This window comes from Chiloscyllium plagiosum, unplaced genomic scaffold, assembly GCF_037043375.1.
Source record: "Chiloscyllium plagiosum isolate Xiang-an unplaced genomic scaffold, Cpla_swu_hap1 HiC_scaffold_30, whole genome shotgun sequence".
In the NCBI taxonomy this organism is placed as follows: Eukaryota; Metazoa; Chordata; class Chondrichthyes; order Orectolobiformes; family Hemiscylliidae; genus Chiloscyllium; species Chiloscyllium plagiosum.
The window spans coordinates 28,212,122-28,238,418 of NW_028270168.1; the positions used below are offsets into that span (position 1 = coordinate 28,212,122).

General features: G+C 41.4%; 1 protein-coding gene across 1 annotated transcript in view; it reads left to right on the forward strand.

Moving 5' to 3' along the window:
- stpg1 (sperm-tail PG-rich repeat containing 1) overlaps positions 1–25,873 on the forward strand; it is a 49,249-nt gene extending 23,376 nt beyond the window's left edge. Inside the window, exons 4-9 of the mRNA XM_043717678.2 lie at positions 2,200–2,301; positions 2,612–2,791; positions 6,453–6,564; positions 8,106–8,283; positions 15,204–15,394; positions 25,201–25,873. Coding sequence (XP_043573613.2) covers positions 2,200–2,301; positions 2,612–2,791; positions 6,453–6,564; positions 8,106–8,283; positions 15,204–15,394; positions 25,201–25,274 — 837 coding nt within the window. The 3' untranslated portion in view covers positions 25,275–25,873. The remainder of the gene's footprint in view (positions 1–2,199; positions 2,302–2,611; positions 2,792–6,452; positions 6,565–8,105; positions 8,284–15,203; positions 15,395–25,200) is intronic.
- Positions 25,874–26,297: the final 424 nt, after the last annotated feature.

The window sequence follows — 26,297 nt, forward strand, 5'->3', positions numbered from 1 at the left end:
TAGATTTCTGAATGGACATCTCAAATTTCAAACCCAATGTTGATCTTGTTTTTGTGAACCTTCTTTGCAGCTGTAACTTTGTATTCCTCCCTCTGTTCAAGCAAAATGTTTCACTGTACTTAGGTACATGTGACAATTATAATAAATCAGTCAAGTCAAATCAAAAAGAAAAACTTGTCTGTCAAATGAGGCCTAGGTCCAACTAACCAACCATGAAATAAAGAATTTTCTACAGTTGACAACAATGTGATAGCGTCAGCTAAAAACATAAGAGCTGTGAGCAAATCACATAATTTCACCATTTTGATTTGGACTCTTAATTCACAGAGTATCATGGGTGAAAAAGTCACAAATTCTGTCAATTCAGAGTACAAGCCACCAGAGTGAAGTTATGTGATTTTTCTGATCTTGTCTGCCCTATTTGTGAATGAATGTGGTGTGTTTGGATACAGTAAGTACTGACTAAGTTTTTATAGCAGCAATTAATAATCCATTTTGCTACATATTAAGGAATGAGTTTGTTTATAATTTTTGTTTTCTTGTTTATTAATGGAAGCTATTAAGTGAGTTCCTTTTCCCTTCGAGAGCAGTAAAAGTCAGGCAACTTAACCATCTTGGTAATTCAGTTGATCATTTATGCATTTGTGGTGGATCAAGGAATAATGGGACTTGCTTACCAGTGTACTCTTCCCTTTAAGGTCATGAGCTGTGGGTTATGAATCTGCTGACATAACCACCACACCATCATCTCTGACAATATTTTTCCATTTGCTTCCACTTCACCTGAAATCATCAATTTAATAAGCGGTTCATGGATGCTCAGTTTCAGTTCTGCCAGAATTGTGTGGTGCCAAATACCATGATAACTTTAGTCCATATTTGGACTAATGTGATAAATTTTAGAGAAGAAGTGAGAATGACTTGGCATTGAGGCAGCATTTCATGTGGTATGAAGGACTAATACAGCCAAGAAATGTGAATGCTGGAGATCTGGAACATAATCAAAAATTGCTAGGGAAACCAAGCAGGTTAGGCAGCAACCAAGAACAGAAAGCAGAGTTAATATTTCAATGACCCTTCTTCAGGACTGGTATTATAGGTGTGAAGGAGCCTTGGGAAAATGTAAGTCAATGTGACACAAGGGGAAAACTCTCCATTAGTTGGAATCATACCTAGCACAAAGATGGTTGTGGTTGACAGAGGCCTATCATCTCAACCCTAAGACATCACTGCAGGAGTTCCTTAGGTTAATGTCCTAGGCCCAAACATCTCCAGCTGCTTTATCAACAACATGTCTTCCATCATAAACACCGAAATGAGGATGTTTACTGATTTTTGCACAGTGTTCAGCATCATTCACAATACATTGGTCCACACCTGCATACAACAAGAGTTGGACACTATTTAGGTCTGGGTTAATAAGTCTCAGGTAACCTTCATGCCAGATAATTTCCAGGTGTTGACAGTCTCCGACAATAGAGCGTCTTTGACATTCGGTGGTATTGGCATTGGTGAAACGCCACTTGCAATATCCTAGGAATCACCACTGACCATAAACTGAGTCAGCCATATAAATATTTTAGTTACAGGGCATGCCTGAAACTAGTAATTCCGTGGTGAGCAATTCACCTGTTGACTCCTCAAAGTCTGTCCTCTATCTACAGGCATATACCAGAAGTTTGATTTATCCAGGAGCTGGATAAGCACAGCTCAATTGACACAAGAAGTTCAACACCATCCAGAATAAAATAGTACTTGATGTGCAGACTATCACCAACCTTAAACACTCACGTGCCCCACCACCAGCACACCGTGGTTGAATCATATATCATTTATAAGATTCACTGCCGCATCTCACCAAGGCTCCAGCAACGGCAGCTTTCAAACCTGTAATCTCCATCAAATAGTTGGACAAGGGCAGTATGTCATGTGAGAATAATCTCTTCTCCAATTTCTATCCATGTCACCAGTCAACCTGGCATAAGAGGATTGTCAGTGAGTCAAATTTCTAGAATTTCCTCTCTCCAAGACTGCTGCTGTTCACAAAGGCAGCTCACCAGTTAGGGATGGGGAATAAGTGCCCATATCTCCTGAATGAATTAAAGAAATCCCTGTCATGGTGGTGATTATCAATGAATGCAGTAATAACATGTCCTTTTGTTTGGATCAGTAAGTATTTACACAGACTTTCTTTTACAGAGTGAAAACCCAGGACCAGGTTCCTATGATTACATTCATAAATCAATCGAAACTTTCAGCACCTCAGTCTCCAAAAGAGGAATGGGTGGACTTGCAGCCAAAGTGAGTTATTGCATTTTCTCCTCATAATGTAATTCTAATATCAAGGGAAATGTTCACTCCTTGTTTGGTGATTGCTACTTGTTCTATCAATGGCTAAATCTTCATGCAAACAGCCTCTGTAAAGCAGAAAAATAACATAAACTGTATTAATATATCATCCAAGGTTTGTGTATTGGAAATGATAAGTAATTCCAGATTAATCTAAATGTAATTTTTAGAGCCTGAAATGAGCTGACACATTTTGATATTGTTCTTTTTTTTCCATGATTGTTCCAATAATTAGATCTCTTCATCTTTTCCCTCTGTTTAGGCATCCCGTCAAGGACGGAAAAGCATTTCTCAGACACCAGGAGCAAATGCTTACAATATTCCATCTCGATTTTTATCGAAGGTCGATTATCATCAGGGGAACAGCAGTATGTTCCAGCGTCCCATTGCTATGAAAGTGGATGATCTTAAAAACGTTACACCAGGTCCCAATGAGTATAATGTGAGTAAGGCAACTCAACATCTTTGAAAGGTTACTGCAGTTGGAGCAATCATCAGCAAGCTACCACTTGAGTGAAGCATCTTCTACTTTGTTACAATGCACCCCAAATGGAGGTGTCAAATAATCCAGTCTTCATCATTTCTTTGAGGTTTGCTTCAGTGTTCCTTTTGAATATTTATCACATGAGTGTGTAAAACATTGTGTTGACAACAACAACAAGTAATATTTTTGTTCAAGTAAAGATGTCGTTTAGCTTTACAGCCATATAGATAGAAATGCTTTAAGAGATACAAGTGTGTTTACAATATCTAACTTGGGAGTATCACTTTTACAATTATTATACTGCTGCCTCACAGCGCGAAGGACCAGGGTTTGATTCCAGGCTCAGGCAACTGTCTGTGTGGAGTTTGCACATTCTCCCCATGTCTGCATGGGTTTCCTCCCGGTGTTCCAGTTTCCTCCCACAATCTAAAGATGTGCAGATTAGGCGGATTGGCCATGCTGAATTGCCCATAGTATTTAGAGATGTATAGGTTAGGTGCATTAGTCAAGGGTAAATGTCGGGTAATAAGGTAGGGGAATGGATTTAGATTCCTCTTCAGAGGGTCAGTCTGGATTTGTTGGACCAAATGGCCTGTTTCCACACTGTAAGGATTCTATGATTTCTTCTATGAAGTAAGGCCAAAGGACCAGGTCAGTACATTATGGTACACTGTTGGAATGATCATGAATGATCATTGAATCATATTAACAAGACAGGGCATTGATGAGCATGTAGCATCACATGGAGAGGTACAACTGATGTTCAACACTTATTTCAATGTTTGTAGAAATGTAATTATTGAATAGGCAAAGTTTAATAGAAGGAAAGAGAGGCCAGAGAAAGAGAGATCCATACTTTATATGCTGACAGAGCATTGCTCTTATGAAGAGTGAAAGACAGAATTGATTCAAGAACAACTTCATATTTAGGATGGTAAACAAGACTTCAAAAACAGAACTGGCTGATCTTTCAAGAGAAACTGTTGTGCCACGGTAAAAATTGAATGGGGTAACTCAGTTCACAGGCTGCAAAGAAGAAAGCAAACAAAAACCATATTCCACCAAAATGGAAAAGAAGCAATTAACCATACTTTGAAATGTTTTCAGTGTAAAGGTAACAAGCTGTACAAATGAGAAGAATATCTACATTGCCAAATTCTGGAAAATTATTAAATTACCCTGTCATTTTAAACTGTAGAAACTTGGAAAACAATGGGATTTTGAAAACCAGCAAAGTCAGAAAGAAACATTGGGAGAAACCAAAGATTCTGAAAATAAATCCTGGAGTGTCAAATTTGGAGACAAATCGATATCCCACAGAGTTCAAACTAAATATAGGAGTTGGCATTTTGGTATTATTGGATAAATTTAAATGGCTTAAACAAATGAATAATAATCATTGTCATGAGATTACCAGGTCTTTGATGACCACCATTGAAAGTTGAAGACCAGCTAACAATGAGAGTCACATAAATGGAAAGAGAAATCATGGAATTGGAATCCAGAATATGCTCTGTGAAGTAGTAAGAAGTGCTTAAAGCTGAGATTAATTTGTAACGTTAATGAGATTGCTGATGCAAAGTAAGCACATTCATTTCATGATGACTCCCTAAACCTTTCCTCCAACTTTGGAAATTAAAAATAAAATACCACACCACCCTGTGAGATAATACTCACTCAACTTGCTATACAAGTCGAGGAGAGTATCTCATTCACTCTTGGAAAAGGTTAAAGAAGAAATAAAAATATATGCTAAGAGTATTTCACTGACTCAATGAGATGCTATTCAGATTAGGTTATGATTCCAAAACCAAATGGTTTGAAAAGAATCTGTCTGGATTAACTCAGTTAAACCAAGTACCAAAATTGAGATTTACCCAAAAACTAACCGAGAGCACCTTATTCACCAAACTGGATGTAAACGATGGATTGTGGCTATTACTTCTGGATGAAGATTCTAAAATATAACCATACTTATCACACCTTTTGAGTGTTATTGTTTTAATTGTTGACATTTGGAATCATGTCTGCTGCAGTCGTGCTTTAGGGAACAATGTCTAACACAAAGCCGCAACACATTCACGAACCCCTCCACACATCCACACCGCACCCACCCCCCCCCCCCCCCCCCCCCCCCCACCGCGCCCCCGCCCCCCTACCCAACAGCAGTGTGTCCAATCTGCAAAGTGCAGCAATTCACCAAGCTCCTGAGCCAACACTTTCCATACGGCCACCATCTTGAGAAGGATAAGGGCAACTGATGCATGGGAGCACCACCACCTGTATGTTTCTCTCCACTCATCATTCTGACTTGGAAATATATCAGCATTTCTTCACTGTCGCTGCGTCAAAATCCTAGGACTCCCTCCCTCATGGCATTGTGGATCTACCTGTAGCGGTTCAAGATGGCAAAGGCAACTAGCAATGAATGTTGACTGAGCCAGGAAAATTAGAAGGCATTATGTCAGAGTCACATCATTAAATTTTGAAGGCTGGAAGACAGCTGATGCTCTCACTCAATGCAAAAATAATGGCCTGACTTTCCCCAAAAGTCAGACAGTTATTTCTGCAGCGATGAGTATGGGGATTTTCTAGAATCTCCAACTTGGCTGACTCAATGAGAAATTGAACGTTTATCCATTTAAATGAGAATTCAGAGGGCTCCACTGCAGTTAGGAAATATTCAGCAAAAGGTGGCCTACTGATCTAATCCCTGAAGGACTATTCAACTGAGACTTACCCCACACAGACATGCAGACACACACACACACTCTCAGCTACACCTTTGGTAGAAGCAACCGCCCCCCACCCCTGGAGTTTGACCTAACAGCTTGGCCTCACCCTAGGATCAGAAACTCCCTACTGTCAGAATTCACCTCCTCCTACAACCTGACCGCCACCCCTCCCATCTTTCCCTGCCACCAGGTCTGAGGTGCCCTTTCCACCACCACTGCACCTGACCACCAAACCCCAACACTCTCGCACCCGACCCACAGGATCTGGCACCTCCTCTACCACTGAACCCGATGATCCTCCCATCCTGATCCAGTCCCATGTCTGATTGTCACATCTTAGAAAATCTGGCCCATCGTGTGTCTCCATCGGTAAACAGAAATTTCCACAGAATCGAGCAGCATTCTTTTGACAGACTGAACAGAGTCAGGCTCTGCACAGAAAAAAACAGATTGCAAAGTCAATTGGAATGTTCCAAGAATGTGGCAAATGTTGGATTAAAGTAAAGGCAAGGGGTCAGTCATTCTATATATGCAACTTTGTAACATGCAACCTGAACAGCTCTAGGTGACCATGTTTACTTAATAAAACTTGACTGAACTACTGTCCCAGCGAAGGTGTTATTTTTACAGAAAAAATTAGCACAATGCCATAAAACAAAGATAGTGAAGAATGATTCACTGCAATTATTTTGCCGTAATAGATAAATGTAAAGTGTATGTCGATGTTGTTTCCATTAGTGCCTTTAACAACTTTTAATGTGTTAACTGTTGAAAATTCCATTCGGCCTTACCTATGCTCATAATAATAGATGGAGGAGTTGATAGATGTGTCATTTGATACGTGCAGAAGGATTTCAATCTACTATTTGCAAATCTTTGCACAGGTTTCTAATGTTTATCTTGGGAAAACTAACAATGTCTCTGCTGAATCAGCATTTTTATCACGAACCAGACGAGACCTGATTCCACCAGGCAAACTGAAAGGACCCTCCCCATGTAAGTATATACATTTTATGAATACAAGGAAATAGTCTATGCTTAATTGTTCCACATATAAACATGAGAAGACTGCATTGTTCTGAAAAGAGGTGGGCCATTGACAAAGGATACTTAATGTTTGATCACTTAAGCTGCGGGTGTTTGGTCACAGAATCATAGAATCCCTACAATGTGGAAGCAGACCATTTAGCCCATCGAGTGCATACTAAAGAGCATCCCACCCAGTTCCCCCCCCACCCTTACTCTATCCCTGTAAGCCTGCATTTCCTATGACTATCCATCTAACCTGCATAACTTTTGGACTGTGGGGGGAAACCAGAGCACCTGGAGGAAACCCATTCAGACATGGGGAGAATTCCACACAGTCACCTAAGGGTGGAATCAAATCCAGGCCTCTGACCTTGTGAGGCGACAGTTGTGTCACCCTCGTCATAGATCCTAATCATAGATCACGTATAAACTTTTTTTTATTGTTTTGGCCTCTTTCCACTGAGGAAATAAAATTCACTATAAATTTCCAAACAAAAAACATCTGCATAAAACATATTTTAAAGGTGATCAGCATAATGAAATGAGTTCAACAACTTTGTTTTCATACCAAGGTCCTCAGTAAAAATCCAAACCCCATTTACTAGACACCACGTCGTTTCTGCTAATGTTGCTTTGTTCAGTTTCAAACCGGTTTTTGTTTTGTGAGTAGAAGCCAATGTTGCCTGTAATTTAGTGCAAAGTGATACTAAATTAGCTGTTGTATATCTGACTCATCATTTATTTCAAAAACTGAGGAGGGGGATCTCCTAGTAACCTATAAAATTATAACAGAACTGGATTGGGTAAACTCAGGAAGGATGTTCCTTATTACTCGGGAGTACAGAACCAAGAGTCACTGTCTAAGGATATAGGGTAGACCATTACTGACTGAGATGAGGAGAAATTTCCTCACTCAGAAAGTGATAAGCCGCTAGAATTGTCTTTCACAGAAAACAGTTGAAGCATTGAATATTTTCAGGAAGGAGTTATATATAATTCTTAGGTTTGAAGGGCTCAAAGTGTATAGGGAGACAGTAGGAACAGGAAACTGAGTTGGATGATTGGACTGAATGGTGGAGCATACTCAAAAGACAGAACAAAATATTTGTGTTCATGTTTTTTATGGTTTTATGTATGCTGCTGGGCTGTTTACTTACTGATTGTAGTGCTTCATCTCTCTTATTAGAAGGTCAATAAAATACCTCAGCAACTGTTTTTGTTTTTGTTTTGAGATGAAGAAGAGGAGAAGTGCCGTGTCTATATTTAATACTTTTGTGTCAATGATGCAATGCAGTTGTTGAGCAGAGAAATCTACTTCTGGTCTCTTACTGTAAGAAAGCATTGTAATAGGTAAAAGAGTTTTCCTAGTTTTGGAATACATCTCTGTGCATGCAACAAGGCTCTTTTGCTGCAGTTGTCCAGGGTTAATAAATAGTGAAGATTATCTGTTTGTAAATGTGTGAACTGTATCATTACTGCTAACGTGTCTGCTTGAAATTCCTTTCCAGGTCAATACAAAGTCAACCATTCTCTGACAAAGGAGTCACCAAAATCCATAGTCTCTTCTTTTAGATCCAAGACAATTCGCCTGAAATATCCAAAAGACTCAAACCCAGGACCAGCAACTTATCAACCTTATAAATCGATGGGACAGGAGCAGGTGCAATATGCACATTTGCATCCGTGGTATGTGTAACAGGGTCCATTTGAATGGTAGCTACATTGCCAAATCCAGTAAATCATATTTTCTCAAAGATCTGGTTGTGGAGAAAAATTGACTGCAGATTCCGAGCTTTCAGAAGATGCAACATTTGGATTGTCTGAGTGTCAAATGAGGACATTGAGGGGAAGGAAGGGAAGTGGCATAGTAAGTTCCCCTGTGTGGATCATTTTTTGGTTTCTGGTACTGCCATGAATATGTAATTTTAATGTTTTGTAAAGAAAGCTAATCTGCCTTTAAAATGGTCGTGGATGGCATCTTACAGGAATGTGGTTCCTGGATGCCAAAAACAGAAATTGCTGGACCATCTCAGCATCTGGCTGCATCTGTTCTGCAGCATCTTCTGAAGAAGGGTCACTGGACCCAAAACATTAACAGATGCTGCGAGACTTGCTGAGTTTTTCCAGCAAATTTAGTTTTTGTTTCTGATTTCCAGCATTTGCAGTTCTTTGCTTTGTTTTTTGTTGTGGTTTATAGAGAGATTTTTGAAGAATCAGCAAGCCCCATCTCAATGTCAGGAGCATCTCGCTGCATCTTTTATGCTTTGGCAGAGTGCACCGTGAGTCTCTCAATCGACAGTGACGAGATGCCAATTATGGGGTATCATTGCTCAGTCACTTGTTGACAGCCCAGCTCTCCTCATCAGTAATCAGCTCTCTATCTCACCAAACTCACCAACATGATAGATGTTGGGAAAACTCAACATGAAAATCAGAGCGGGTACCTGGTGATTTCAGCTTACCGGCTACTCTGAAGCAGCTCCATAGTTTGATACAGGGCAGCAAAATCTCAGGCCACTGCTCCAAGGGCACCCAATCACATGCACACCCTATCCACAGATGTTAGTATTCCAGTTGTACCCTCGGGGCACATCCCCAGCTGATGAGTTGGACCAGGCTGCATCTCTGGAGTCTTTGTTCGCTGTCATTGCCTTCACTCACTCTGAGCCTCTCTGGATTCTCATGGCATCCCTGACTTACATTGCACTTAGCCCCTCAGCCTGAGTCACCTGGCTCATGTTACTTCTATCCTGCCTTGCTCTTTAGCATAGATACAAAGTTAGGAAGCTTGACAAGGTTGTCAGTGAGGTTGGTAGAGCCTTGGTGGGCAGCAGGTACGGTAGCACAGATAGAGTGAGTATGAGGTAACGGACAGAAGAAGGGGGCACCTAAACTGACAGTTTGGAGAAGTAGGTTGGTCCAATGCCTACAGTGCTGGGCATATTTCCAGATGGCTGAGACGTCTTTAACCTGATGGTAATCTTGCACCAGGATGGCATGGTCTGGTGTCTGGTCTCCACTATTGGTCCTGAGGGAAGAGAAAAGCCTGCATGTGTGTCACTCCAGCCAGCAGGACCCCCAGTCCCTGACCATTAAAGGGACTGAAAATGTGTTGCTGGAAAGGCGCAGCAGGTAAGGCAGCATCCAAGGAGTAGGAGAATCGACATTTCGGGCATGAGCCCTTCAGGAATGAGGAAAGTGTGCCAAGCAGGCTAAGATAAAAGGTAGGGAGGAGGGACTTGGGAGAGGGGCATTGGAAATGCGATAGGTGGAAGGAGGTGAAGGTGAGGGTGATAGGCCGGAGTGGGGGTGGGGGCGGAGAGGTCAGGAAGAAGATTGCAGGTTAGGAAGGTGGTGCTGAGTTCGAGGGTTGGGACTGAGACAAGGTGGGGGGAGGGGAAATGAGGAAACTGGAGAAGTCTGAGTTCATCCCTTGTGGTTGGAGGGTTCCTAGGTGGAAGATGAGGCGCTCTTCCTCCAGCCGTCATGTTGCTATGGTCTGGCGATGGAGGAATCCAAGGACCTGCATGTCCTTGGTGGAGTGGGAGGGGGAGTTGAAGTGTTGAGCCACGGGGGGTTGGATTGGTTGGTCCGGGTGTCCCAGAGGTGTTCTCTGAAACGTTCTGCAAGTAGGCGGCCTGTCTCCCCAATATAGAGGAGGCCACATTGGGTGCAGTGGATGCAGTAAATGATGTGTATGGAGGTGCAGGTGAATTTGTGGCGGATATGGAAATATCCCTTGGGGCCTTGGAGGGAAGTAAGGGGGGAGGTGTGGGCGCAAGTTTTGCATTTCTTGCAGTTCTGGCGATAGACGAGTCCAAGGACCTGCATGTCCTTGGTAGAGTGGGAGGGGGAGTTGAAGTGTTGAGTCCCGCGGTGGTTGGGTTGGTTGGTCCGGGTGTCCCAGAGGTGTTCTCTGAAACGTTCCGCAGGTAGGCGGCCTGTCTGCCACCCCCCCACCAACCCAACCTCCATTCCCAGCCACCCCCTCCACAACCCAACCTCCACTCCCAGCACCTTCCCCTGCAACAGCAATTCTCATCTGAATAAACCGTGAACAGCTTTTGAGAGTTGTGTTTTCTGTCTTGCTGGCAGAACCAATAATGTAAAGGGCCTAAAGTTTAGGGAGGGGTGCACTGATATTCTAGGCAACATTAATATTACTAATATCTTAGTATCTTAATATCTTCAAAGGAGGCAAAGGAGAAGATTGCTAAGGCCTTGACAAAGATTTTTGTATTCTCTTTAGCTGCAGACGAGGACCCAGAAGACTGGAAAATAGCCAAAGTTGTTTCATTATTCAAGAAGGGCAACAGGGATAATCCAGGAAATTGTAGGTCGGTGAGCTTTACATCAGTGATGGGAAATTATTGCAGAAGATTTTTTAGGGACAGGGTTTACTTGCATTGGAGTTATTAGGGATGGTCAGCATGCCTTTATGCAGGGGAAGTCTTGTCTCACAAACTCTCTTGATTTCTTTTGAGAAAAGACAAAAAAGATTGGTAAGTGTAAAGCAACAGATGTTGACTGCATGGACTTTATTAAAGCAGTTGACAAAAAGTTGACTCATCCGGAAGATGAAATTGCATGGAATCTGTGGTGAGTTGAATACAAACTTGACTTGGCCAAAGAAGACAGAGGGTAGTTGTAGAGAGGTATTTTTCTGTGAGGTCTGTGAAAGTGGTCTTCCAAGAGGGTCAGTGCTCGGACCACTGTTGTTTGTAATTTATTAAAATGATTTTGATGAACATTTTGGTGGTCTGATCAATAAGTTTGTAGACCACATGAAAATTGGTGGAGCTGTGGATAGTGAGGAAGGTTATCAAAGGATGCAGCACGATACAGATTTACTGGAAAATTGAGTGGAGAAATAACAGATGAAGTGTAATCTGGACTAGTGTGGGGTAATGAATTTTGGCGCGTGAAATGTAAAGGAAAGTATATAGTAAAGTATATAATTGCTGGCAATTCTTAGGAACATTGATTTACAGAGGGATCTTGGGTGCAAATCCAAAGTTCCTTGAAAGTGGCAACAAAAGTTGATAAGCTGGTAAAGAAGGCATTCAGCATGTTGGCCTTCATCGGTCAGGTCATTGATTAGATTCCCCACAGTGTGGAAACAGGCCCTTCGGCCCAACAAGTCCACACCGACTCTCTGAAGAGCAACCACCCATACCCCTTTTCCCTCTGACTAACACACCTAACACTACGGGCAATTTAGCATGGCCAATTCACTTAACCTGCATATCTTTGAACTGTGGGAGGAAACTGGAGCACCCGGAGGAAACCCACACAGACACTGGGAGAATGTGCAAACTCCACAGAGACAGTCACCTGTGGTTGGAATCGAACCTGGGACCCTGGTGCTGTGAGGCAGCAGTGCTAACCACTGAGCCACCATGCCGCCCTAAAGTGAGTATAAAAGTTGCATATTTCAATTGGATAAGACTTTGGTCAGTCCACATTTTGCGTACTGTGCGTAGCTCTGGCCACTACACTTTATGTGGAGCTTTGGAGAAGGTGCAGAAGAAGTTTACCAGGATGTTACCTGGATTTGAGAGTATTGGCTATAAGGAGAGGTCACAAACTTAGATTGGTTTTCACTAGAGCATCAGAGGCAGAGAAGCAACATGAAGTCTATAAAATTATGAAGAGTATGGCTAGGGTGGATAGTTAGAGCCTCTTTCCCAGCTGGAAACATCAAATACTCAGAGGCATTGGTTTAATGTGAGAGGAGGAAACTTTAAAGCAGATGTGCGAGGTAAGTTTTTTACATAGAGGTGAATAAGTGCCTGGAGTGTGCTGCCAGGGGAGGTGGTAGAAGCAGATATTAAGAGTAAAGTTTAAGAGCCATTAAAACTGCAGAGCATAGAGGGAAATGGACCACGTGCAGACAAATGGGATCAGTTTAGAATAACATCATGGTTAGCACAGATATGGTGGGCTGAAGGGCCTGTTCCTGTGCTGTACTGTTCTATTTGGACCAATGAGGAAGCAGACCTGTAGTGGATGGTGTCCAAAGTGGTGTACTTGGTACCTGAGAAAAGCAAATCAGAAGACTTTCTTAACAAGAAGAAAATAGGAGTTGTGGAAGTGAAAAGGTGTTTTGGAGGCTGTAAAGGCCTTGATTGCTTGCTGCAGTAAATGGAGCTAGTTATTCCCCAGCCAGCCAATCAGAAAGGGATAAACTACATTCTTTCATTTAAATTTTGAATCTCCTGCCGCTTACCATCGCAACATGGTACGTGCTGGTGTTCATTTGTCCAGTGTTGTATTGTCAGATCTTCCCATCATTACAGTATTATGAACTTATCACAACTCTGCTTGAAGGCAGGTCTGGCTGACAGTGCCACAAACTCCGTCACGGGTAAGGCAAGGAGCTAAACCCCGAATCCATTGCAGCCAGGATGTGATTGAACCTATGCTGTTGGCACCAATCTGAACCACACCAACCTTCCAGCCAACTGAGCCAACTCCAAGACCTGATGTGGCCACATGTATTTTTACCTCAGTGTTGTATTCAGGAGTTTGGAAATTGGCACTAGAGGCTCCAGTTTTCTTTCAATCGCATAGATCACCAGAAATCTCTCCTGATCTTATTGTCTGCTATTTGCGTGTGCTCTGAGAATTTACAGTTTGACACTCAAACTGTTTAGTTTCATTCAAAAGACACCTGCTTTATTAATGACATCCTGACTTTGACCCCGTTTCTGATTCTGAGGCTGTTCACTGTGCCAAAAGGCCTTTACCTTTCAATATGCCCTCCCATATTTGGGAAATATATTCAATAGTTTGTCATTACTTTAACTGAAAGTAAGCAAGATGCAATGGAGCCTGCTGAACGGCTCCCTGCAGAATTTCTCATCCTCGCCTGACTCAGTTGGAAATGATGCCATAAAGAAAAATCCAGAGCCGAACTTTAGAGTAATTCTCTCTCATGAAGTGGTGCTTACAAGCACTGCGCACACACCATTGGAGCAAAGTTCTACATTGATGGGGCTTATTGTTTGTTGATGAATGATCTCCAAAATTGTGGTCTTAAGCATCTTTCAGAAATCAGTTCACTGCATGCAGACTCTATCAATGGTTTCACTTTAAAGACCAATACAAACATTCAGTCCAATGAAATGAACACGCTTTTAAAGTGTATGATGTCATTTGCCTTCAGGATATCTATATGTCGTACTTCTCCCAATTTTATTCTTTAATTTGTAAGTCCCAGGATGAACAACTGATTCCAGGCTGCTGACAATGTCCCTTTCTTTTGTGACAGCAGTTGATTAAAGACTTTCCCACAACAGAAACATACTTGTGAAGTTTCCGGAATGCAATCTTGGTAGTTGGTCTGGATTATGCCTATTGGTGTCATACAACACAAGACCCATGAATGGTTTATGTGGTTCATGGGAAGCCATCTGGTTTAGTTGGGGCTGACAGGTATAAATGCCCATGAATGATCCAACTCCGATTTCCGCCTGACCCATTAGGCCAGGTATTCTGGTGTCTGCCCTACATGGAGGATAGTTCCCAGCCCTCCAACCCCAGTCATGCCTCCTTGAAAAAGGGGGGTAGTCACAAAAATGTTGAGAAAAGAAACTATCCTTTTTTAATCTAGATCATCTTCACAGTTTGGGTTCCACTAATGGGCCCTACTTTTACTTATCTTTTTACCTTTGACATCCAGCCATACGACAAATCTAGACTGGTCTAGCAAAAATGGTCTTCATGTGACAGTGCAAAGTGAAAGGAAAGGTTTTGCACTTTTAAAACATGTGAGAAACATCTTAATATAGTGGATGTACAGCTCAAGCAACATGCTGTCAGCAAAACAAATCATGCTATTCATGGATTTTCAAGGTATGGAGCTGTGCTTGACAAGTTTCTAAAGCAGGAAAAAGTGAGGACTGCAGGTGCTGGAGATCAGAGTCAAGAATGTGTTGCTGGAAAAGCACAGCAGGTCAGTCAGCATCCGAGGAGCAGGAGAATTGATGTTTTGAGCAAAGCCTTCCTGATGAAGGGCTTATGCCCGAAACGTCGATTCTCCTGCTCCTTGGATGCTGCGTGACCTGCTGTGCTTTTCCAGCAACACACTCTGGACCAAGTTCCTAAAGCAGCTTGGTTGAAACCAGAAACTCAGTGGAGTGGAGGATTTAAGTAGTTTGTTGACCAACTAACAATTAACAATATAATTAATGTATCACAAGATTATATTGTGCATTTGCAAATCATAATTTTGTATCTTCTGGAGAACATTTCAAGGCTTGGCTGAATATATTGCTGAAACAAGAGACCGGTTGCCAGCACCTTTCATTTTGCAGTATCAGAACAAATACAAGAATACCAAATTCAAACGGTCACAACAATTTATATTACAGTAGGAAAGGAAGGAGATTGATAGGCAAATTGACTCTGATTGAGTGAAAGGCATTCCAGTAATTTCACAACTGAGGTTGAATAAATAGCTAAAACACTATAAAATTACATATATTCAGTATAGTACACAAAACATTAGGGCTGATTTGCTGTTGTTACGACATAGACTTATTGTCTTTTAACAAAATGTTCATTACATCTCATATTGTTCTGTTGTCATTTATCTTTTCTAGGAAGAAACATTATATGTGCATTTCTGCTCCTCCTTTCCCAGTACGCAAAAACCCGACTCCTCCTGGTCCAGGCTATTATGACGTTGTTGATTTTCATGATCCACCCAAGCACTATATGTCCAATGCTGTATTTGTATCTAACACTAGCCGATGGACTGGGAACGCTCAAAACAAAGATGCTCCTGGGCCAGGTAGGGCGTTCTGATGGTTAGACATCAGGAACAGAATAAGCAAAATATTATAACTGTAAAAATGGATGATTGCCTTTGGTTTTGAAGGTTTGCAAGGCACACAAGAATATGGAAATTATGTCAGAGACAACTATCCTTGTTACAATCAGGTGAAACGTAAGAATCATCTTTCTTTTTAACCCTCGCACAATCGGTCACGGCAAATACTTTTTGCTTTCTTTTTGGCACATTGCTATCACACTTCAATTCAAACATAATTTGCCAGAAAATGACAAAGCCAATTACCAAGGTTTTCTTGAGCAAAAGGAAGAGGAATTTAATTGCCTGTGAACTCCAAGAGAAACCGGCACAAACACAGTGAATACGTTTAAAACAAGAAGTGACTAAGATAGAATGGAAGGTCAAAGCTGATGCAACTTTAAGTCCTTAGAGTCTTTGAGATGTGAGAGTGAAACAGAGTCCACAACTGTTTAGCTGTTGACTTATTTCCTCAGCAGTACTAAAATTTATAAAATTCTGAAGTTCTCAGTGATTGGCTGTTTTCCCAAGTTGCTTTGACACTGGTCACTGACTTCATATACTGAGAGAGAGATTCATCTGTAAGTTCTGTTGCTATGAATCCATATTCTTCCTCCCTCTCTACTCTGTCAAACAAACTACTCAAATATTGTTCATTTGCTTATTCCCAAATCGAGCTCCTTTGTCTTTTGAATCTGAATACTCTTAGCAATCTTTCATCTCCCAGTATGTGAACTTATTGTGCAAATGTGAATTAACCAGGAGATGTGAATTTCTTGACACTGACTTAGCTGCCTTATTTCACAGTCTTTAGATGAAATGACAATTACATTGTAGCCAATTTATTGTATTCTGTACAGGTCCCCTCAGCGTGCCTCATTCTGTAGTCTCAAAACAGCCAATTAAGATCAATATTTGTCCATTTTAAAAATCTCTTCATTCCATGAAGGTTGCACATATTAACATCAGGTGATGTTACTTTAGTATCGATAGTCCTTTGTCAATACACCAGGCATTGTTTACTGTTTACATTGTTTGCTGCTGATTCTAGGAATATTGGTCAGCTCAATAAGAGACCTGACCTAAACCCATCCTAAATTATATTAGATTAGATTACTTACAATGTGGAAACAGGCCCTTCGGCCCAACAAGTCCATGCTGACCCTCCGAAGAGCAACCCACCCAAACCCATTCCCCTACTTTTACATCTTCACCTAACACTACGGGCAATATACCTGCACATTTTTGAACTGTGGGAAGAAACCGGAGAATCCAGAGGAAACCCACGTTCTCACAGGGAGAGTGTGCAAACTCCACACAGACAATCGCCTGAGGCGGGAATTGAACCCAGGTCTCTGGCACAGTGAGGCAGCAGTGCTAACCACTGTGCCACCGTGCCGCTCATAAATGGACAATACAATAAATATTTTCCACTCCTGACTCAAGCAGAGCTCAGTTAATGACTGATGGCCAGCACATTGAGTCAGATGATGCATACCAGCCTCCAAACAGGAGCAAAAGAGGTTTGAGAGGAGATTTTATCAAGATATTCGGCAGTGCAGTGAGAGAGAAACTGTTCCCTTTGGTAGAGCTGTTGAGAACCAGAGTATATGGATTTGAGGTGTTTTGCGTAAGAATCAAACGCACTGAGGGAGGGAGGGAGGGAGGGGAAGTTGGTGGTGGTGGAGACAGGTTCCATTGTCAATTTCAAAAGGGAACTGAATAAGTTCCTGAAGATTAAAAAGTAATTGCAGTATCATGGGAGAAACAAAAGGCAACTTGAAAGGTTGAGCTATTCTTATGAATAGCTAGCACAGATTTAGTGGACTGAATGGCCTCCTTGTTTTTACCATTCTATAATAATTTAATTGGACCCCTCTGGGGGTGTAGGAATGGAGACTGATGAATGGAGCTGCCTGAACTAAGAAAGTATTTTTTTTTTTAAACACAGCAGAGATTGTACAGATAAATGGGCAGAGTGATACCTTGGCTCTTCAAACTCTCTGACGAAAGATGTTTCATTTGGGTCACGTAGTGGTGTACCTACTCTCCATGGTCCCAAGCAAATACGGTCCTCTCCAGTTACCTCTGAAAAATTTCTGCTGACTAACAGGAAATGATTGACAATATATGTTTTACATGCCATTAAGACAAATGATAAATCAGGCTGACTGTGCTGGCTGAGGTTTTGGCAAGTGTTGTTTATTAATTCCCAGGAAGTCAAATACAACTGCAGAATGATTACAAAACAGTTTTGTCTCTCTGTAAAACCACAGATGAATCTTATTTTAAAGTCTGTTCCTGGAATGTGGGTGTTGTTGGTCATGCTGACATTTTTTGTTCACACCTAATTGCCCCTACAGTCTTCAACAATTACAGTCCTTGGACTGTATGGTCACCCACAGTGGTGTTGGGGTGTAAGTTCCAGGATTTTAGCTCAGTAATAGTGGTTTCATGGTTCCAGGACAGGATTCTGTGAGACTTGGAGGGGAATTTGCAAGTCGTAGTCATTCCATGCCTTTGCTGCCTGTGTCCTACAAGATGATAGAGGGTTGTGAGTTTAGAAAGTGCTGTCAGAGGAGCCTTTCATTGAGTAACCTTTTAAACCTGTGAAACACATGTAAACACTACACTTTAAGAACATTGGCACACTTGTAAGGCTTTGAGAGCTGTGTGAAGACGGATCTTTTTTTGAGAAAAGTAAAGGTATTTTACAAACGTTGTTATTACAACCACATAGCTTTTAAGGATAAGAACATGTTTTTTCCACATTGACTGCAAAATATCCAAAACGTGCATTACATTTCAATTCGGCTGTTTCACAATATGTTATGATTTAGAGATGCCGGTGTTGGACTGGGGTGTACAAAGTTAAAAATCACACAACACCAGGTTATAGTCCAACAGGTTTATTTGGAAGCACTAGCTTTCGGAGCAACGCTCCTTCATCAGGTGGTTGTGGAGTATAAGATCATAAGACACAGAATTTACCGTAAAAGTTTACAGTGTGATGTAACTAGAATTATATATTGAAAAAGACCTGGTTTGTTTGTTAAGTCTCTCATCTTTTAGAATGACCTTTCATATGTAAATTGCAAAACTTGTTAAAGTTACATTCTCAAGTGAACTTTAACAATTGGTGTCACGTCGGCCCAGATAATGCAATGAAGGTGTGAGACTGTCTGTGCCACAATGTTCAGGTTGATTCTCATCTTAAAAAATGAGACTCTTTTTCAGAAAGATTTTACAGAATCTTACATGGATTCATGCAGTTTTTGAGCAAAATAAAATGTAATTCTGCAAGTACAAATTCACCCCATAAACTTAGATGTGTATGTGTGCATGTGAGTGTGTGTGGAGTGGTGGGGTGTTACAAGTGTTTGTGAGAGAGTATGTGTATGAGTGTGAGTGTAAGGGGGTATAAGTCTGTGAGAGGGTGCGTGTGTGCGTATGAGTATGGGAGTGTATACGTGAGCATATGAGAGAGAGCTTGTGTATGAGAGAGGGTCTGCATGAGTATATGGGTCTGTTGGAGTTTGTGTGTGTCTGTAGTAGTGTGTGTAGAAGTGGCTGTGTGTGTGTCTGTCTGTCTGAGTGTGTTTGTGTGTGTCTTTGTGTAGTGCAGTGGGGTCACCTGTAGTGTGACATGACCCCACTGCACGACACAAAGGTTGAGGCCATCCCCACGGGTACTGAACTTGGCTATCAGCTTTTGCTTGGCCACTTTTCACTGCTGTCTGTCCTGAAGTCTGCCTTGGAAGATGGTCACCTGAAGGTCCAAGGTCGAATGTCCCGGACCGTTGAAGTGTTCTCTTGACTGGGAGGGAACACTCCTGTCTATTGATTGTTGTGCGATGTTCATTCATCCGTTGCCATAGTCTCTGTTGAGTCTTGCCAATGTACCAAGCCTCAGGGCATCCTTGCCTGCAGCGTATGAGATAGGCAACATTGTCTGCACAGTGATATCAATGAGTTTCATCCCACCATCAAACTCACCATGGACTACTCTCTACTATCTGTCTCATTCTTGGACACGTGCATCTCTATCAACGATGGTACCTCAGCACCTCACTCTACTGCAAACCCACAGATAACCTCACGATGCTACACTTCCCCAGCTTCCACCCAAAACATATTAAAACAGCCATCCCCTTTGGACAAGCTCTATGCATACAAAGGGTCTGTTCAGATGAGGAGGAATGTAATGGGCCCCCTGGAAATACTCAAGGATGCCCTCAAAAGAACAGGGTATGATGCTCAACTCATCGACCACCAGTTCCAACATGCTACAGAAGAAAAGCATAATGATCTCCTCAGGAGCCAGACACAATCTGCAACCGACAGAGTACCCTTCGCTGTCCAGTACATCCCAGGAGCCGACAACCTACGCCATGTTCTTCGTGACCTGCAACACATGATCAATGAGGATTAGCACCTCGCTAAGACCTTCCCCATGCCTCCATGTCTCGCCTTTAAACAACCCCCAAACCTTAAACAGATCAGTGTTTGTAGCAAACTGCCCAGCTTTCAGGACAACACAATACAACGTTGTCATGGTAGACGCTGCAAGATGTCTCAGATTGTGGACACGGATACCACCATGTACGTGGCAGGTACTCGTGCAACTCAGCCAATGTTATCTATCTCATACACTACAGGCAAGGATACCCTGAGGCATGGTACATTGGCAAGACCGAGCAGAGGGCTACGGCAGCAGATGAATGGACACCACACAACAAACACCAAACAGGAGTGTTCCCACCCAGTTGGAGAACACTTCAGCGGGCCGGGGCATTTGACCTTGCACCTTCGGATGACCATCCTCCAAGGACTTCGGGACAGGCAACATCACAAAGTGGCCGAGCAGAGACTGATAGGCAAGTTCGGTACCCATGGGGATGGCCTCAACTGGGACCTTGGGTTCATGCCACACTACAAGTGACCCCACTGCACGACACACACACAGTCAGATGGACACACACACACTCCTAGACACACACACACACACAGACTTATACCCTTTACACTCACACACACACTCTCTCACAGATACTCATACCACACTGCACGCGCACACGCACGCACACACACAGACACTCCTATATACACACTGCCACAGGTATACATACACTCCTACAGACCCATACACTCATGCAGACCCTCTCTCATATACAACCTCTCTCTCATACGCTCACACACACACTCCCACATTCATACGCACACATGCACCCTCTTACAGACTTATACCCCTTTACACTCACACTCACAGATCTACACATACTCTCTCACAAACACTTATAACACCCCCTGCACCCACACACACTCGCACACACACACCAGTTTATGGGGTGAATTTGTACTTGCAGAATTACATTTTATTTTGCTCAAAAACTGTATGAATCCACATAAGATTCTGTAAATCCATTTTTAGATTAGAATCAATCTTGACATTGTAGCACAGACAGTCTCACACAGGGCACCTCACACCTTCAAAGACATGACACCAATTGTTAAAGTTCACTTGAGAATGTAACTTTAACAAGTTCTGCGATTTACGTATGAAAGAACTGAAACCAACATGGTCATTCTAAAAGATGAGAGATTTAACAAGCAATCCAGGTCTTTTTCAGTATATAATTTCAGTTACATCACACTGTAAACTTTTGCTTCAAATTCTGTGTTTTATTATCTTATGCTCCACAATCACCCGATGAAGGAGCAGGACTCCGAAAGCTACTGCTTCCAAATAAACCTGTTGGACTATAACCTGGTTTTGTGTGATTTTTAACCTCACAAGTTGTTGTAACTGTTGACAAGTCAATTTACAAACACCAGACAAGATGCAAATAAGTGCATTCCCATTGTTCTTGCTAAAATAGACATTCACACTGCCATTTCCCTTATATGTTGCCAGGTTTTAGCAAAAATAAGCCAGCTATGTTGAAAGAAGTATTTGGTTCTTGTTTAAAACTTCCTGTTTTGTATTTGTAATCTGGGTAAACATTTAATTTTTCTACCCTTTGTCAGTGAATTTGGTGAGTGGAGGTGGAGGGTGAGGGTGGAGGATAGCTGTGTCGAATGGGCCTGGTGATCGTGGATTAGCAGCTTAATTTTCCTTGAATTGCCATTTATCCATTAGTTCTTTTCCACCATTCAGTGTTTGGAATGACTGCCAGATATTCAGAAATTAGCTTTGGCAAAAGACTGAAAGAAGTTTTGCCTTAATAAATAATCACTTCCTTTATGTGGCCAATTTCTTTACCTTTATTTTCCGACACAGTTCTTAAAGGATAATAGATGTTGGATATTACGCTTATGCATTAAATATTCAGTCTTTCAATGTGTACAGAGAACACCTTCCAAATACAGAAATGAGCTTACCTTCAAAACTCATACTGGGTTGACTCATACTGGTATATTCTTGCTGAATATGTAATGCAGGCCAATTCAGACAGGATTACGTAAGTAACTCTAAAATTGCAAAGAGTAAAAGAAGGCAGTTTAATTCAGATAAATGCGAGGTGCTGTATTTTGGGAAAGCAAATCTTAGCAGGACTTATACACTTAATGGTAAGGTCGTAGGGAGTGTTGCTGAACAAAGAGACCTTGGAGTGTAGGTTCATAGCTCCTTGAAAGTGGAGTCGCAAGTAGATAGGATAGTGAAGAAGGCATTTTGTATGCTTTCCTTTATTGGTCAGAGTATTGAGTACAGGAGTTGGGAGGTCATGTTGCGGCTGTACAGGACGTTGGTTAGGCCACTGTTGGAATATTGCTTGCAATTCTGGTCTCCTTCCTATCGGAAAGATGTTGAGAAACTTGAAAGGGTTCAGAAAAGATTTACAAGGATGTTGCCAGGGTTGGAGGATTTGAGCTACAGGGAGAGGCTGAACAGGCTGGGGCTGTTTTCCCTGGAGTGTCGGAGGCTGAGGGGTGACCTTATAGAGGTTTACAAAATTATGAGGGGCATGGATAGGATAAATAGGCAAAGTCTTTTTCCTGGGGTCGGGGAGTCCAGAACTAGAGGGCATAGGATTAGGGTCAGAGGGGAAAGATACAAAAGAGACCTAAGGGGCAACCTTTTCATGCAGAGTGTGGTACATGTATGGAATGAGCTGCCAGAGGAAGTGGTGGAGGCTGGTACAGTTGCAACGTTTAAGAGGCATTTGGATGGGTATATGAATAGGAAGGGTTTGGAGGGATATGGGCCGGGTGCTGGCCGGTGGGACTAGATTAGGTTGGGATATCTGGTCGGCATGGACAGGTTGGACCGATGGGTCTGTTTCCATGCTGTACATCTCTATGACTGTAAGGCAGCAAAAAGGAAAAATGCTAGAGAAACAGAGAGAAATATCAGACCAGAACAAGAGGAATTAATCCTGTATAGATGGAGCAAACGTAACACCAATAACAGAAATGATGAAATGTTTGTGATTTTTACGCCCAGCTTGTAAAATGTGTTGAGGAAGGGAATGAGGCAGAAGAGTTAGGATGGGCATTGAAATACTATAAAAGTTGGCTTTATATAAAACAAAATTTGTGCCTAAAATAACTATCTGGGGCCATAGCATTACTTTGTTGAGGCCATAGTCAAGGAACTGAGAAATGAGCTGACCCAGCTTGTCACTCTAACGTTTAACTCCAGCCATTATCCAGCAACACTTCCTCATCCACATGGACAGGAGTGCAGGTTGGAGGTTTCAGGTGTCACAGTTCTTGGGGATTGTAGCAGTCGTTGTCTTATTGCAAGGCATTATTAAAGTGCAAAGTACATATCATTGTGCTGTACCATGTTAAACTAGACAGCTGTTTAGTCCAAATCTCCTTTGGAAGGTCAACTTATTTCTGTATTTGGAAGGTGTTCTCTGTGCACATTGAAAGACTGCACATTTAATGCATAAGTGTAATATCTAACATCTAATATCCTTTAAGAGCTATGATGGAAAATAAAGGTAAAGAAATTGACCACGTAATGGAAGTGATGGTGTGATCAGGGCCTGCATACAGAAGCTAACTTGAGATTGATCATCAGGTTTCATTGTAGTCACTTGGTGAGCTTTTGCCACTCATCATGTCTCCAGTAGTACCTTGCTCGTTATAAAGTTTTCAATTTCAGGCAAGGTATTTTCTCAGCAGCAAACTTGAGGTAGGTCCTGGTAGAGGAATGATAGGAGAATGGGAGAGGACCAAGCATCAGTCCTCAAAAATGCTGTACATCCACAAAGACGTCTGGAGCATTTAAACAAAAGCTGATAGATGTTGGCCTCTAGTTTTGCTAGCTCATTCTGTATGATGCCAGTTCATTTAGTGTAGGGTCCTGAAATACGTTTGTAAGGGACCACAAATATTTTTCAGGCTAATGCTCACAAACACCTGAGCAACTACACATGCTAACATTTCAGTTTTCCTACCTTTAGTGCTGATCATACCCTTAGCAGTGCAAAATTGATTCATATTGCGAAATAGCCATAATGCAGCTAATAGTTCGACCTCTCCATGTTTTAATACTGCAATTCCTTATAAATGTATTTTTGATTTCTTTATTTAACTCCAAAATATGAAGTAATTTCCTTAATCATAGGGCATTGACTTTTTCATCATCATGGTCATGGACTTCCTTCCATTTGAAGTTTCTGTTCAGTAGATGTCACCAAGTCGGGGTCAAATACCCTTGCAAGACACATTAAAACCAGCCTAATTATGAATATTTCAGATTCCTTATCAAATTATTTTGATAAATAAAACTGTTCTTTCTCATGGATTATGAGGCAGTTGGTTATTTTCAAAGTTTGGCTGTGGTAAGAGTATGTGAGTAGACTAAAGTCAAGCCTTTTCAAGACAATGGTGAGATGGAGAAGAGTTGTGTTTGATCGTATGTACCATATCTGACAGCCAAAACAAAACCTTGTCAGAGGCTTTCCCACATCTCGTGACACAAGACAGCCAAAGCATATGTCTTTTTCAATTGGTAGTTTTTCATGTAATAGGTTGCCAGCCCATCATCAGATGCTATAGCTTCAGAGACACTACTCTGCATCAAACGTGGCCTGGAAATTCTCGCACTGTTACTGCCTACTATAAACTTCTTGCAAAGATTTAATATGCTTATATTAAGGACATTGATAGTTGATAAAATACACTTTGATGGCCATCAAGACCTACAGTGAGACTTTCAATTTTTCTAGCACTACCTAGTGTACCACAAGATTCCCTTCTGTTGAGATAAGATGAAGAAAGCACAGACTAAAACTGTGAATTGTATTCATCATCAGTAAAACAAATTCAACAGGGTAGAAGAGGCAGGTCACCACAGCTCCATTGGATCAAATTGCCTGCTAAACCCATGAGTGCTTGTGCCATCCAGTGAGCTAAATCTAAGCAGAGAGCAAATGGGAATTTCACACTAATTTATTTACGTAGACAAAACTTGCCAATTTATGTAAATGAATTACTAATTCAGCTAAAGAGCCAAGGATTATTATTACTTCTCAGAAAGAGAGGAGATTAAAAAGTGGAGAAGCAAGTTCTTATATTTTCTCTCTCTCTTTCCCTGAAATCCAGAATTGTCAATCCTTGAAAAATGTAATTAGTAAAGTTAGTCTGGGCTCTTCTTTTAAATGGATCTTTAGTGCTTCGAAGTTGTAATTATTGCAGCAAGTGTATTTTCTAAGTCATTCTATATGGTATCTGCCAGGCTAGAAATAATTATCAACAAATCTTAATTTAAATACTAATTGAAACACTCCCAAATGCTATCAGGTAGTAATGCTTATCTGTTCTGCTTTTCACAGCCTCCTATGCACCGAAGAAAAGTGGAAAACAGTCTTTCCTGTACAACACTGATAACAAATGGGTGCCATCATAGATATTGAGGGAGAAACAAGCAAGGACAGATGGACTTTTCATTGATTTCACTTCAAGTCAGCTTTTCAGATGCAAGCTGTGCTTTGGTGGCATTGGACATGAGCATGGAGTCATCATGGATTTAAACATAATTCTATTATTGAAAAATATGATCAAGTATTTGAATTTATCATTAACCTTCGGGTGGAGACAGCTTCAGTTGCGTGTATTATCTATCATGTGATAGATCTCAATCCTAATCAAGTCTAAACATTTTTCCAAAAGAAAAACATTATTGCTTTCTCCAGGAATCAGTTGTTATGCCAAACCTGCTAATGAGTCAGTTTTCATGTGAACTTATATCATCCACGCATGCATTGAAAGCATAATGTTGTGATCATTTAATATTTATTTATTTATTTACTTCAAGCAAACATTTTTAGTAACACTTCTTTCCAAGGTAAAATTCCATTATTATGGCAGTAAGAATTTGGGGAGACCGTGGTGATTCAATACTGCTCGAAGCAATGATTCTGTCAAAGTCATTAGTGTTGTACCAATTGAACTTTACATTGTTGTTGTACCTGAATAAAGAGCCGAATCATTGTGGTAATAATGAGCCATTTTGCTGAACCTTCTTAAAATTGGTCTCTTTTTATAAAGAACTTGATCATTTGACCTAATATCATGAAGGAAGTATACTGCAGATCCTAAAATCTGAAATAAATACAACAAAATGCTGGAAACAGTCAGCAGTCTTGTGGAATCAGGGTGAGAGAAACAGTTACAATTTCATGTCTGCCACTTTCCATCAGAACCCATCTTGTAGATGAGTTGTATTGTCAGCCTGCCACCCACTATATAGAAAGACATTTGTAAGATTCAGTGTCTGTTTGCGCAGTGCCTTCTGATCATTTGCAAGGCTGTTGCGCTTACTTTCAGGTTGTGAAGTGTTTGAGCTATTGGATATATGTAATGTGTCATGTCAGCTTCATTTTTTACGTCAATGAGAAATACCACTTCAGTTGAAAGCGCTCAAACCTTC